The following is a 15,054-nucleotide window of genomic DNA, read 5'->3' as shown; positions in this document are numbered from 1 at the left end:
CTGGGATCGTGGCTCGATCCTTATCCCGTGATTCTCAGGATGTGTTGACGTGGCCCCGCGATCCCCGGTGGGGTGCTATGGTAGCCTCTATGGAGGAGGGCTCGGCCTCGGAGGTCGGCCTGGTCGATCGGCCTTGACAGTGACCTCGGCCTGGGAGGTCGGCCCGAGAGGTTGGTCTTGGCAATCAGCTCGGCCAGGGGTTTATGGCTGACTTGTATGAGCTCGGCCTCAGCTCGGCCTCAGCCACCGGTTAGCTTGCGCGAGTCTGGCTCTGTCAGGTGACTTATCGGAGATGGGGTCGGCCCGGTTTCCTGCTCGGCTCAATTCGGTTCTCGGACTGAGGTCAGGTCGGCCATGTGGCAGCCTCTGATAGGTGGGGTGTTTTATGCCTCATCAGTAAGTCGACTCTTGAGTCTTGACCAGATCTCCCTCAGATTATTATCCTCTCCAATTCCCTATAGCTCGGCAGTGCGGTAGTGCTAGTGTGGATGTCTGACACGTGGCAGCTCGGACATCCAACGGTCTGAGGTAAACGTAGTCAATGAGCTTGGACCATTGGATGTCCGAGCTGCCACGTATTGGACATCCACACTAGCACTGTTGCACTGCCGAGCTATAGGGAATTGGAGAGAATAATTTTCTGTCTCCCCCCACCCCCTTTTGTGACTTTTGTTGCCCTAATTCCAAACATGATATTCCAACAAATGCCTGCAACGTCAAGCATATCTTTGGTCTGGGCTGGGCTTAGTCCTGGCTTAAAATGTAGGATCGGGTTTGGGACCTTAGCTCTCATTGAACCGGGTCCTTTGACAGCACTGGTGCTCTGAGGCCCTTCTTGGTATCTTTTTGGGATAACATACATATAGTCTTCCTGTGATACGAACTCATCATTCGCCATGACACTGCACACACCAAAGAGCATGGCAGTTCCACTGTCTGGACCATGGCTTCCGAACCCAAGCATATCCTGCGACCCTCTCCACGGACGAAGAAAGCCTTTTGCTGTGGCTCTTGCATCAGCCTCTCCGTTGGCCTCCACCACTATTCAGGTAAGACGCCAGTGTTGATAACAAGGCTTTTTTCTTCTAGCCTTTCTAGCCATTTTTGAAATAGAACTCCTTTTCCTTCAACTTGTTTAGAATTCTGGGATTCATTCCATCTGGGTAGCATTTATTTCCATAGAAAACGATGCTATTGCTTCAGTTATGAAACGCTTGAGCTCTTCTTCTTCTTGCCTCGAGCCATTTTTGAAATAGAACTCTTTTCCCTTCAACTTGTTTAGAATTCTGGGCTTAATTCCATATGGGTAGCCTTTATTTCCATTGAAAACGATGTTATTGCTTCAGGTATAAAATGCTTGAGCTCTGTTAGTTTCCTTTCAGAACAACAGTTGGGTGGGTTCTCTTAGTTTTACCAAACTATGTTATAATTGGGTTTGTTTTGGAGGCTTAGACTCTTGGTTTGTCAATGATTTTATGTTTAATTGCTCCCGAATTGTGCCTAAAAGGCCAGAAACGCAATTATATCACATGATTGAGAACATCCTAAATTTTGTGCAATCCTATAGCAGCGGTCAGCTATTTCTGCCTCTCCACCTGTAACAGTCCTGTAAATTGGCAATTAATCCTGTCTAGTTTTTATTTTATGCTGATGGTCTGGCCACCGTTACTAATGGGCCACATATTACATCCTGTTCTTTTACGGTTGACAATGTTTCTTTCAGTCTATCCTTTTGCATCTCAGAAACTTAGCCTCATAATGGAAGACCTGGCAAGAAAGTCAAGGTCCATAGTTGCTCTCTGCTCAGGGTGATCTCCTTCACGACAAAGTTACTTCTAGGGCCATCACCTGATTTGTTTTATTAAGTCTCATCTGAAAGATCAATTGCAAGAGATGTCCTAAATGGTGAATTATCTTGGATAATCTACATGGAAACTGTTGAAACTTTGTCTTGTATAATTTCCAGGTTCTCATTTGAGTTAGCATGCATTTCTGATGTACGGCTTAAACTGAGGTTCTACAATAAGGATTTTTGTGAGCACTTATGGGAGCAATGGATTGAAGGGACTGAACCCCCCTCCACCACTACTACTATCACCGTCTCCCAAAGCCAAAAGGAAAAGAGGTTTGGAATATTTAAGGTTCTAGTCTCGTGGGTTTAAGTGCAGGTTTAACGGAACTTTACTGAATAAGTGGGACTGATCAATGAATAAGGTGAAAGGTTGACATATTGAGATTAGGGTTTGGAATAGCTATGGCCCAAAATTACTGATCATGGGGAAGGTGAAAGGTTGACGTATTGAGATTAGGGTTTGGAATAGCTATGGCCCAAAATTACAGATAATGGGGATGAGGAAAAATTTTAGAACATTTATAACTTAGAAGATCTGTACTGTTGCACCTTGATTCCCCCCCCCCCCACCCAAAATAAGAATTACTAGAATTAAATTAGTACTACTCTGTGAATTAATTGCTGAAAATGAAAGCATCTCAACTTGAAGCAATTTAGGCATAACTCCCATCCAGCAAAAAAGCAGGAAAAAAATTGCTTTATCAACTTTTGTGGAAAAAATATAGTACAAAAAGGAACTTATATGGATTCCTACTTCAAAACTCTAGAATAGGTAAACCCTGTCACAGATTGATGTCCTACCAGAATATATCTCACAATTCTCCAATATTACCCCATTTGTGAGGTGTAAATGTGTATAAAAGCAACCTGGAATAACATAGTTTTTTTTTTTTTGGGTGAATAGAATAACATAAAATTTTACTGTACTTGCATCTAACTTAATCGTAAAAAATAGAGAGTCTAAATGATGTAAAATTCAGACTCGTTGATTTCAAAATCTGAACTAAAGATTATTTTAAACAAGGTTTTGGTAAAAAGTATCCAAGATAATAGAGAAATTGACTACATTAAATTAGGCCACCGAAGCAGAAGAGAGAAAAATCCTTAGAATTTCCGCTGATTTGACTCTGGAGATTTATTTTAAAAAAAAAAACTTTAAAACTTAAACCTACAAGATCAAGTGACCTAGCCCCCCCCCCCCAAAGGCTTCAAAACTATTTGCTGCTCTTGAACATGATTTGGTCAAGTACTAAAGATGGCTCTGTCTAGGACCTTCCGGAGGAATCTCCATCTCTTGATCTGATGATGATTTCTCTCCTGTCTGCCAATTTTGCAGGATTCTAATCCACTTATCCTCTAAATCTCTCATGGCTTATCTGATTTGTAACATTTTACCTTAAGGTTAGATCATTTTAGTTTTTCTTACGTTTGACCATTCTAAACTTTTTAGAATGCAGATGAATATATTGTACAGTCAAAAGTACTTGTAAAAGTTGGTACTTCAAAATGTTATTTGCAGTTGTTGAAGTAGAAATGATAATGCACATGAGTGTACACGACATTTCTGTTAATAATACCATCTGAGTCTGTGTGTATGCATGCAGCTTCCTGTTTTCCTTTGGTTTTATGAATAAGACATATTCAGTGCAGTATTAATGTTGAAAGCATCTCTTCAGGTGTTAAAAGTTTCGTTTCTAAAAATTTATAGTAAGTTCATTATCCATAAATACCCAAAAGGGAAAAGAAATATTGGCCTTCCTTTGAAACGGGAAGCATAATTTTCAAGGACAACATTGCAGATTGCAGGTGGAAAGGCTTCAAGGTTGTCTCATAAAGAAGGTGCAAATTATAGTAATATGTTAGAATCCAGCAAAGAAGAAATTTTATGGGCTGACTTGGATACTGATCTTTACTACTGGACAATGCCTTTGCGTTCTGTTCAGGTACAAATACGGTGTCGTCTTGCATGACATATATATTGAGTTCCAAGTATTGAATGAGATTCCGCTTCCATAAAGGAGATTTTAAAGCTTTCCCCTTAAGAGATTATAGAGTTCTCACATCATGTTTTGGCAGTGGTATCCTGGTCATATTGCAAAAACAGAAAAGGAACTTAGAGAACAGCTGAAGTTAATGGATGTTGTGATAGAGGTGCGAGATGCAAGAATTCCTCTTTCCACTACTCATCCTCAGGTGTAGTTCTCTTTCTCTATGGATGGCGGTCAACTATGAGTTAACTATTGAGAACTCAAGAATTGAAACAAGATCTGTAATTTTAGTCACAATTCCACATTTCTTCACCTGCAGATGGATTCCTGGATTTCCAATAAGAAAAGAATTGTTGTTTTGAATAGAGAAGATATGATATCCACGGCAGACAGAAATGCATGGGCCACTTATTTTGCAAGACAGGGAACGAAGGTTGTCTTCTCCAATGGGAAACTTGGAATGGTATCTTGATGTTACACACACTCTCTCTCTCTCTCTCTCATGTTTCTGTAGTTTGACCTGTTGACTTTAAGATAATATGCTAACTCTTGCATGCAAAATGCAGGGTACTATGAAGTTGGGAAGGATAGCAAAGTCATTAGCTGATGGTGTGAATGTCAAGCGTAGAGCCAAAGGACTGCTTCCTCGTCCAGTGAGTTTCAGAATTCTTGAAATGGACACTACTGTGATCCCTTTTCCTTTGATTTTTAACTGACCAAGAATTTCAATGATGTGAAAGGTTTTTGCAGTTTTACAAAGCGTAATAAAATGGTCAACTTAGAAAAAAAATAATTTATCCTTGAAGATTTAAATTTTTATGTTACCATGGCAACTTGGATTTTGTGCTTGCATCATTTTCTTATGGGTGGGACAAAGATATATCAGGATAGCAGCGTGTCAAGATGCGTTATTCACCCAAAAAATAAAAAAGAAGAGAAAAATCAGGAACAAATGGTCAAGTTCTGTGGATCAGCAGTCTAGTTACTTTAAATTTTATTGGAATGTTTCTTTGGAAATGCATTTTATCAAAAATTCTAGAAGAAGTTGTTTTAATGGTTTTTGTCTTTGTAGGAACTACATCATTTGTAGTTTCATTGAGATCAAAGTTTGGTATTCTTTGTCCTCTAACATGGATAGGAAGCTTTTAATTTTTAGCTAGCTTGATGTTAGTTATGAACAATAAAACTCATCAATACTATTATGATGGGGTTTTGTGTTAATTTTGGGATACAATGGATGATGATTTTTTTTTTCAGAAAAAAAGTAGGATAAATTGTTAAATTTGGTGTCGGGGAGTTTTATTACTATGTTGTCTGAGAATGCTTTTACCATTAATAGGTGCGAGCTGGAATAGTTGGATATCCAAATGTAGGTAAATCATCTTTAATCAACCGTTTAATGAAGCGGAGAATGTGTCCAGCTGCCCCTAGGCCGGGTGTGACCAGAGAACTGAAGTAAGTGTCTTATTTTGTCCTTCAAAAACTGTAGCAGATAGGGAATCTGAACAAAATATAACTGGCATCCCATTCTATGATAGCGAATTCCATTTCAGAGCTAATCATGATTTTTATATTACCTGTGATACATGGAATAGTGATGAACAAGAACTATTGTTGGTTGCAAAGTTATTCTTCCACCGACTCTAACTCCTCTTCCTGGAAAAGATGGGTTCGTTTTGGAAGAGATCTGGAGTTGCTGGACTCTCCTGGCATAATCCCAATGCGCATAAGTGACCAGGCAGCTGCAATAAAGCTTGCAATATGTGATGACATAGGGGAGAGATCATACGATGTTGTTGATGTGGCTGTAATTCTTGTTCAGATGCTGACAAAGATTCCAGCTGTAGGTACGCTGCTTTTCTTTTGAAATTTTTTTTATTTTATTCTTTCTTGAGATCCCAATCAGCATTAACTGTTTGAAAAATATTTTACTGTTAAGGTTAAAAAAAAGAAAGTAAGAAGAATAGTTCGCCATTTGACTAGCAGTAAGTTATCTATAACTGGAAGGAACCTTATAAAAATCAACAATTGCATAAACCGCTGCAGAGGTATTTGCACATTAAATTTAATAATGATGGCTCGTAGAAGTTTCTTTGCAATTTAATTAAGGGCCTCAAAATTTTAACTGGTACCGACGCACCGTGACAGTTATAAATGTTTTGGAATTCTTCTTTTATTAGGATCCAATCAGTCATTTGTTGTCAATACTTCTTTTGGCTCTTCTCTTACTCAATAAAAGCACAGCATATTTTAACTCTGGAGGTGAGATAATTATTAGAGAAATTCTTCAGAATCAGCATACTACTACTACTATTACTGTGCCTACTACTGCTGCTGCTACTGCTACATGATATTATTAAAATCGTCACCCCTCCCTCAATGCATGCTGCTCCAATGCTAGACAGAGTGAAAGAAGTTCTACTACTTCTGTACTTGATCTAATAATACCATCCTGACCAGAATAATTCCCCAACACAGTACCTGAACTTGATCTAATAACAACACCCAGACCACATCAGACGGGCCTGGGTTTCCCAAAAAAGACCCATCAAGATTCAGCTTCACTATTCCTTTCAGAGGTGGGGACCATGCCACATGTCTTCTTTCCCTGGCAATGTAAGATCTGATCACAGCCTCCCCATTTGTGAATAAGTGGAAAGAACATCTTTGAGAAGTAGGTCAGCCATAGTCCAATGAACTACTGTCACCTTAATCTTCTCAACAACTACTGACTGCAAAGAAAAGACATCTCTAAAAAGTGAGGCATCCTCTCTTCCCAAATACCCCACCAACCCACCTACACTCCTAGAGAGTCGCTTTCCATGAGACTCCCCCTCACCCCTAATGGCTATATTAATTTATGATCACCCACTAGTTGTTTACCCCCTGCTATTAAGTAGTATCCTGACTTCATCATTTTCCCAGAAAGTGTATGTTTAGAAGAGAATCAACTTATGGTTCTATTCAATTTTTCTTTCAAGGTTGCTTGTTGGCTATATCTGGGGAAACTTTTTTGTCGCTAAAATGAAGGGGTTGCTACCCAAGAATGGGGAGTTTCCTGTCATGTGTTTCTTTCCCTTGTTTATGATGTTTTGCAATGAGATGAACATAATCTTGTGGTTTCATTGATTACAGTTTCTCTAAACAGATCTGCTTTAGTTTCTGAAGAAATAGGCTGAATTTCTCAGTGTGCTGTGTTAGACACTGTACCAGAATGGACAATGTATGGCATGTGGGACCACTATGTAGAGAAAGAGCACAGAAAGAAGAGATTCAGAATTACTCTCTTGTTCCCCTATTTCTCATCAGTAAGCCCGTAGAATACAATCGGCAAGTATGCCATAGCTGAAAATATAGAACAGTTAACCAGTGAGGAATAAGAAGCCATTCAGGCTTGATCTGTTTTCTTCCTAAACTAAGAGTTATCTTGACAATGCAACTAATTCTTCCACTTAAAAGAGAGAAAAATAATAAAAAAGAATACATGGAGTAGTACAAGAGACTTAAATGAACTCTTAAATGACTTAAAAGCAGTCTTTGTGTTCCAAATGATGATCTAGCTAGCTGGACAAGGAGTGGTCAGCCAAGGATTTGTAAGGAGTCTAGGATACTAAAATGAGATGTTCTTCCTTTTACTCTTTTCTTTTTCCTTTCTCCCTTGCAGTCCCAGGAGTTTTTCTTCCTTTAGCTCCCTTGGGGGTTTCTAATTCTTTCTTTTCCATCTAATAAAGTAAGTTATAATAAAAGTAAAGGGAATAAAAGATAACCTTCTATTTCATAATAGTCTAGAGTTAAAAGGTCAATCAGCATTCTATATGCTGTTACAAAAGTTTTCTACTCCAACAGCTACTGGCTGAATGCACCATGCTTACTTCTCAACCATGAAATCAAATATCACATCGGTCCCTACCAGTCGATATGTCGGTATCGGGAAGCACCAATATGATACTGACCCGATACAATATGTAAAATTTAAAGAGGCAATTACTATCACTCCCCTATACTCACCCTATATATACTAAAAGTCCCCTATCTTGAACTTCTTTACGATTCCCCTAGAAAAGCAAAGTTCCACCATGCCTCCTCCCCTTCTATTCTAAAAGCACTATATTACCCCTCTATCCAGGTAAACCCTTTCCCCTAACCGGTTACTCCATAACCCCATGTCCCATCCTCGTCCTCCTTGCCCACCTCCTTTTTGCAATTCTCACCCCATCCTGTTAGTCGAATAGCAGTCCATGGGATCATCACCTTGGTTGCCCTAGGAAACCAATACCAGATTGTATCTTGGGTTCACAAATATTGGAAATTCTAGGTTGCCCATGGGCATCCTATTTAAATTTTTAATTCCAAGTGGATAGAGAAGAGTATCTCTTCACCCATCTTCTTCCTCCATCCACAAAACTAATGTTTTAAAAAAAACAAAATTCTATTCTGTAATTTTTTTTTTTTTAAATACTGGAGGGTAAAATCGCTGTAGTAAAAAAAACTGCAGACTCTGCACACGAACATGCCGTAGGCAGCACCCAAGGGCTGCGCGACTGGCATAGGGCAGACTGCACACGCGGTGCTGGCTGTGGCCTGCTGCAGCCGTGCGCTGCGTGCGTCAGGCGCACAGCCCGTGGGTAGTAGCCTGCCTACAGGCCGCGTGCGCGCAGCTTGTACGCTGTGCTGCTGGCTGCGGGGGTGGGTCATGGGCAGGGACGGGTAGGAGCATGTAGGGGTACTTGGCAGCGTGCGCTCCACCCCCACATACAAAATTTTAAAAAAAATTCATCTTCCCCAATTGGATACAATTATTTCAAAAATTGGAAAAAAATGGTTTTTAAAAAAATATAACCAACTCACATGGGCAAGTTGCTAAAAGTTTAACAACCTTGTAATTGTCCATGACCACATGGGAAGGTTTTTACAACTTACAAAGACCAAATAACTACCCATGTGCATCCATAACTAATTCAAGAAGGAATCTTAACAACTTGCATCCCATACATAATAATTGCATCTATAATTTAATTATGTGATATCCATGGGTGAGAAAGGTGGCTTTGATACCACACTGTTAGTCAAATAGCAGTCCGTGGGATCATCACCTTGGTTGCCCTAGGAAACCAATACCAGATTGTATCTTGGGTTCACAGATGGAAATTCTGGGTTGCCCATGGGCACCCTATTTAGATTTTAGGGTTTCCCATGGTTGCCAATGGGAACCCTACTGTGACCCAATTAGGGTTTGGTATAAAATCCATTCGCAAATCCTTCTCTTTCTTGTCCCATAAAAATTATGGGATCCATAAGAGAGAGAAAACTCGTCTCTTTTCCATCCCATGGAAAGAAAGATCCATCCCGTACCCGAATGGGCAACGGAAAGAGATCGATTCGGGTTTCTTTCACATCCCATGATTATCATATAATTAAAAGCAAGAGGAATCAATAAGAATTTGCTAACCTTTTGAGCCTCAAGTGTTGCTCCTCCAATAGACAGTGGTTCTTCCTCCAATGAGCATACCAGGTAAACAAACTCAAACCTCCAATGGTGCAGCCAAGGTTCTCCAAGTAAATCCAAGAGTCTCTTCAGATCTTCAAACAAATCTGGGTTTCCAAAACCCTAACTCTCAAAATCTAGAGAGCAAGAAGAAGGAGAGAGAAAGAGAGAGAGGGAGCCAAAACCGTCCAAGGGGGGGGGGGGGAGGGCGCAGAAAACGTCCAGCACTGGATGGGCTTCCCCCTTGGCGTGTTTATATAGATAGGGTTTCTAAAACCTTGATTGGATAATTCCTAGGGAGAGTCTGTTTTCTCTCTCTCGTCTTTGACTTGAACCTGTTTAAACTTAATGGGCTTCTAATTGGTGAAGAAGCAGAATCTAATAGGGAATAGTTTATTAATTAATTATTTTTATTTTAATGGATAAATAAAAATTAAATTAAATAAACAAGTAATTAATTAGCAAATTTCATTTATACCCTCACATAATAATTAATTGTTATGTACCAACCCACAACTAATCAACATCATCGTTATGGAATCTAGGGCATGTTCACATGTACTGTCAAACCCCATTCCATAGAACATGTCCATCGAGAGCGTCTGTGTACGTGATCGGGTCCTGCAAAACACGATAAAATATTTTCAATTAAAACTACATATAATCTATCATTTTATGTGAAAATAGGTTTTGCAAAAACCATTTCTAAAATGGCACTGGATCCAGATTCCGATCCGACCATCCACAGTCAATCTCTAACTTGGTGTTCCCCAATCGGGCAATGGTGACCATGTTGAGCAACTTTCTCACTCACGAAATGTTTGCGCATTCCTAGAACACTGGCTTTGACTCTCTTGAATCTTAGTCATTGATGATCCAAAGAATACGGTCACATTTCGCAGTGACGAGATCCTCTCAGGTACAGGGTCTCGGTGACACATGTCTATCCCATCCTACATCTGACAGTAATACATGAGGGAATCGACAAAGGAGATTCTTCGCCAATGCACATCATAATGTGCACTCGCATTCATACCCCGACATCAACATGTCTAGGCATACCCAATGCGACGACCATATGATAAGGGTGCTCAGCCCAAACCCTAGTCGTGACTATCATTTTAAGTATAACTTACAGACACATAATGCTCAAAAAGTTTATATCACATGTGATAATATTAAACCAAAATGTATTAACGGTTCAATACAATGTAAACCGGACCGAACTGGAACAAACTGGGTTTGATGGACACATAAATCCAACACGTCCTCTCTCCTCCTGTAGCCCCCTCCTGCAGCTCACCCCAATCCGCCGCCACCCCATGCCTCACCAATCGACCAACCTCATCCATAAGGGTGGCTCTCCACCGAGCACTCTCCTGAACGCTCTAGGCTGAAACGAAACAATAACCTCTGTTCTTCCTCATCTTCTGAATGACCGGGTCGAATCGTCCCCATCGAGGGCAATAGCAAAACTCCTTACATTGCCTTCACTGATAAAGAGCGATTGATCCGAGAGGTAGTGAAGAAGCCGGTCGCTATGAATCCATCTAACATGCTAAGAGTTATGATGTGAAGCGGATAATTGGACGGTGATTCTCTGACCCATCTGTGTAGAGCAACATGAAGCTTTGGCCTTGGCGACAAGAAGATGCTATTCTCTCCCGAAGAGATTTCAATGGTGGTGCTCGGCAAGATGAAGGGGATTTCAGGGGCGTTCTTGGGTCAGCCGGTGAAGAACACGATCATCATTGCCCTGACTTACTTCAACGACTTGCAGACACAGGCCACCAAGGACGCTGGGGTAATTGCAGGGCTCAATGTTATAAGGATCATCAATTTACCCACTGCAGCGGTGATTGCTTATGGGTTGGACAAGAAAGCATCAAGGACTGGTGAGCAGAACGTTCTCTACTTCGATCTGGTAAATTTCGTTCTCTGTTGGCGATTGAAGGAGGTATACTGTGGTGGAGGGTAAAACGATACTGTTAAATGCCTGGTGGTTGAAGCTCTCTCCAACACGTCTCTGGAAAAGATACACTACCACACAAGAAGTTTGCAAGCCAGAATTGATGTTGGAGCCAATCCTAGCCTGAATGCCTCATAGCTTGGTTCTCTACACTCAGAAATCCACATCCTTAATGCTTCGCCTGCCTATTTTTAAAAGAGTTCAGTCATTGATGAGAATCTTACCAAAAAAAAAGTCATTGATGAGAAAAGCTACAGGTAAGTGTAACTTGTCATTTTCCTTTTGTTGCATGTACAACATAAATCACCTTGTTTTGTCCATTAAGTGGTGAAGGAACTCAGGGTCGGCGCAGCTGCTGAAGCTGACCAGGAAGGAGAGAACAACGAAGAAGAACAGCAACACAACTGCTGTCGAGAATCCGAATATCGGATGTAGTCGGTGGTATGCATTGAGAGAGCTAGAGATTAAGGTGGGGTCATGGTTGGGGTTTGGGGAAGAAGGTGGAAGTGGGGGAACGGAGGTGGGGCATGGGTGTGGTGGCGGGAGGACAGGGCATGGGGTGGGAGTTGCAGAGAGGAGGTGGGCAGGGAGGACGGGGTGATGGATGCAACTAATTGGGGGGATAGATTTACCTGCACAGAGAGGGTAATATGGGGATTTGAGAATACCAGGGTGGAACTTTGCTTTTCTGGGAGAATCAGTAAAGAAGCTCAAGGTAGGGGACTTTTAGTAAATATAGGAGGGTGAGTATAGGGGAGTGATTATAAAGTTCTGAATATCTCGAAATATCTAGAGAGACCCTCTAGACTTGCTGACTAGAAAAATTTCTCCTTACAGTTGATTATAAAGTTCTGAATATCTCAAAATCCTAGACTGGAAAAAATTCTCGCTATATTTGAATATAAAGTTTTGAATATCTGAAACTGTTTATTTTACTGTGTATTTGTGAACTTGTTCATGTTGATCACCATGAAATTCATGCTCTTTACATCCAAATGTAAGCACGAAATATTACCCATAAAGCATGTTATGACAAGATCAAAGTGGAAGGTCTAAGCTTTCCAAGAAATGTCAGAGCTTGCAGGAAACATATGCAAGCTTCTTTTTGAAATCTTCATTTTTAGTGTTGTTTTTTAACTTTATTTATCATTTTACTTTCAGATTCTCTCTACTTTGTGCGTTTTTATCTTTTTCTGTCTTATTTATACATTCTAATTCTGCCTTGCATTTGGTTTTCATTGGGCTATTAATTTATTCAATAATTGTTTTTGAATTATTTTACCTAACCAGCAGCTTGGATATGGATGTCAACATGGCACATAATTCTAATATATATAAAAAACTCAATTTCCATCTTATGGGATTCCAGAACTTGTTTATTTTTTTGCTTATTATACTAAAAGCTCTTGCTTCATTCTGGTAGGTTCAGAAGTTCTCCAAAACCGTTACAAGATTGATGTGGACGGTCACTGTGGTAAAATGTATGTGTATGTAATTGCACATAAAATTTTCAACTCCTGAAATTCCCAAATGTCCATACTGGACTGATTTGATTATGGCATATGAATTTGCAGATTCGTTGAGAAACTCGCACTTCAATTGTTCAATGGAGATGGTAATCAAGCAGCATTTCGTGTCTTGTCCGACTTTCGAAAAGGGAAGTTTGGTTGGATTGCACTGGAGAGGCCACCCAAGTAGACTTAAGGGCTTTTTTTTTGTTCCTGCTCTTTGCCCCACATCTAGGCTACTGAGCATCCACCAGCATGTGTCATTACATTACCCAAAGAGGGGGCTGCATTTATCGCTGTTAATAATGTACCAAAGGAGTTTCACCTTATGCTCCATAACTTTGGCAGAAGCCAGTCTTTAGGCATTGCAGCCCAGAAAACAGTAGTACCCAACACAAAGGTGGACCTGGAAGCTTCATTCTTGCTACTGCAACCATCATATTAGATGCTCCAGGCATATAATTTGGCGAGCCAGCACCTGGAATAAGAATATTGTAACTAGTCCATCACATTCTCTCTCTCTCTCTCTCTCTCTCTCTCGCCTGCACACTCATGCAGACACATGTATTCACTCCAGGTTTATCACACAGATTCCACTCCAGATGGGCAGGGGATTGAAGTGATTATTTCAATGTTCCATTTGTAGAAAATGTGACCCTAAAACACTACAGAAAAGAGTGGAAATGGCAAACAATAATCATAGTAGTCGCACACAGATTTATGTGGTTCAGCAAGATTGTCTATGTCCATAGTTAGATGAGATTTGTTTCACTAGCAATGGAGAATAGGGTTACAGCCCTCAAACCTCTCTTAGATTGTATACAGAGAAAGAACCTTCACTACAAATATATAATGAAGCCCTATATAGAAAATTTACTGAATCAGCCCACTTATGCAAGCAATGGAATACAAGATAAAGATATCGTACCCCCAACACCATTACCATGGTATATACTACATCCTGATCTGTGGGCTTAGATTGTCTTAATGGCTTTCCTTGTTACTTATTAGTTTTCTTTCTTACAAATGTTTTTGGGAGAGAGAGAGAGAGAGAGAGAGAGAGAGAGACTGGAACCGTAAGTCTGTAACCAAGATTGTCATGCTAAGGTTTTTCTGAGAATCAAGCTTTTAACATTGTCCCTAATGGGTTCGTTGGTTGATATCTCAATTCCACCTCAGGATCTTTTTGTGCATATGAAGAGTAATTTGTAGGGCATGCTATCTTTTGTCCCTAATGGGTTCGTTGGTTGATGTCTCAATTCCACCTCAGGATCCTTTTGTGCATATGAAGAGTAATTTGTAGGGCATGGTATCTTGCTGTGCTCTTTCATAGACAGTATGGTTTCCAAGTTCCTGACCTACATTGTCAAAATTCTTGATTGAAATGATGATGTAAATTGTAAACATTAGTGCCGAGTATACCCAAATGAAAAAGGGCTACGTTTGCCTGCAAGATTAGGTACACTAGTACAATATGTACGTGTGCCCCAACTTGTTACTATCAAATTGTGGCAAAAGCTAAGAACTTGCACATAGAATGAATGATTTATGCTCACTGAGAACATTTCTGAGCCTCCTCCAAATGCCAATATGATAGCCCTAGTTACCTAATGACCTGAAATCTCCCATCAAAAAAGAAAGGAGATTTCAGAAAGTCAATAGGTAACTAGGCTATCATATTGGCATTTAGAGGAGACTCAGAAATGTTCTCAGTGAGCATAAACTATGCAGTTTAAATGAATACAGATGCATCTTATTGCATAAACTCATCTTGCTGGTTTGTACTTAAGGAAGCTGAAGGTCCTGAGTTCGACTCTGCCTCCCCCCTTGGGGCCACCTGCCTGAGAGGAAACTCCCTGGTGAACTTGGGGGCCCCAGTATCTCCTGGTTTGTGTGTGTTGCGGGGTCGTACATGAGCCCTGGGAGATTTAGTCGGCCAAAGGCCGGGTACCTTCTGTTAAAAAAAAGAAAGAAAGGGGGATTGTAGGGAAACCAGAGAACTGGGGTTTCAGTCAAAGTCTCCCTGCATATCTTATATTCTCATCCAATTATTAATGCCCTGAGTTTTAGTTCAACCAAGAAAAACAGCTAATAAGAAAAGGAGAAATTGCTAAAATGAAGGACAAAGGGAATTGGGTTCTGTTCTGTGGATGCAAGATTCATTTTTGGAGACCTTAGTTCTTTTGTCCCTTCTACAGTGAGGATTTGTTCTTAAACCACTGCTCAAGTGGTTTACAAAATTGAAATTTGTG

General features: G+C 40.3%; 1 protein-coding gene and 1 long non-coding RNA gene across 2 annotated transcripts; both read left to right on the top strand.

The window, feature by feature from the left end:
- The first annotated feature begins 879 nt into the window (after window positions 1-879).
- LOC122661905 (DAR GTPase 3, chloroplastic) lies at window positions 880-13,178 on the top strand. Its single transcript, XM_043857415.1, has 9 exons — window positions 880-1,049; window positions 3,652-3,795; window positions 3,929-4,045; window positions 4,160-4,303; window positions 4,407-4,493; window positions 5,180-5,295; window positions 5,506-5,687; window positions 12,718-12,775; window positions 12,869-13,178. The coding sequence occupies exons 1-9, from the start codon at window positions 897-899 to the stop codon at window positions 12,990-12,992; spliced, it is 1,125 nt and encodes a 374-aa protein (XP_043713350.1). The 5' UTR covers window positions 880-896; the 3' UTR covers window positions 12,993-13,178.
- Window positions 7,320-12,037, top strand: LOC122661908. Its single transcript, XR_006332936.1, has 3 exons — window positions 7,320-7,332; window positions 7,414-7,415; window positions 11,966-12,037. It is a non-coding gene; the product is annotated as an uncharacterized LOC122661908 (long non-coding RNA).
- Window positions 13,179-15,054: the final 1,876 nt, after the last annotated feature.

Source organism: Telopea speciosissima, chromosome 5, assembly GCF_018873765.1.
Source record: "Telopea speciosissima isolate NSW1024214 ecotype Mountain lineage chromosome 5, Tspe_v1, whole genome shotgun sequence".
Classification (NCBI taxonomy): Eukaryota; Viridiplantae; Streptophyta; class Magnoliopsida; order Proteales; family Proteaceae; genus Telopea; species Telopea speciosissima.
The sequence above is the reverse complement of the archived record's forward strand: the minus strand, read 5'-3'. Positions and strand labels throughout refer to the sequence as shown.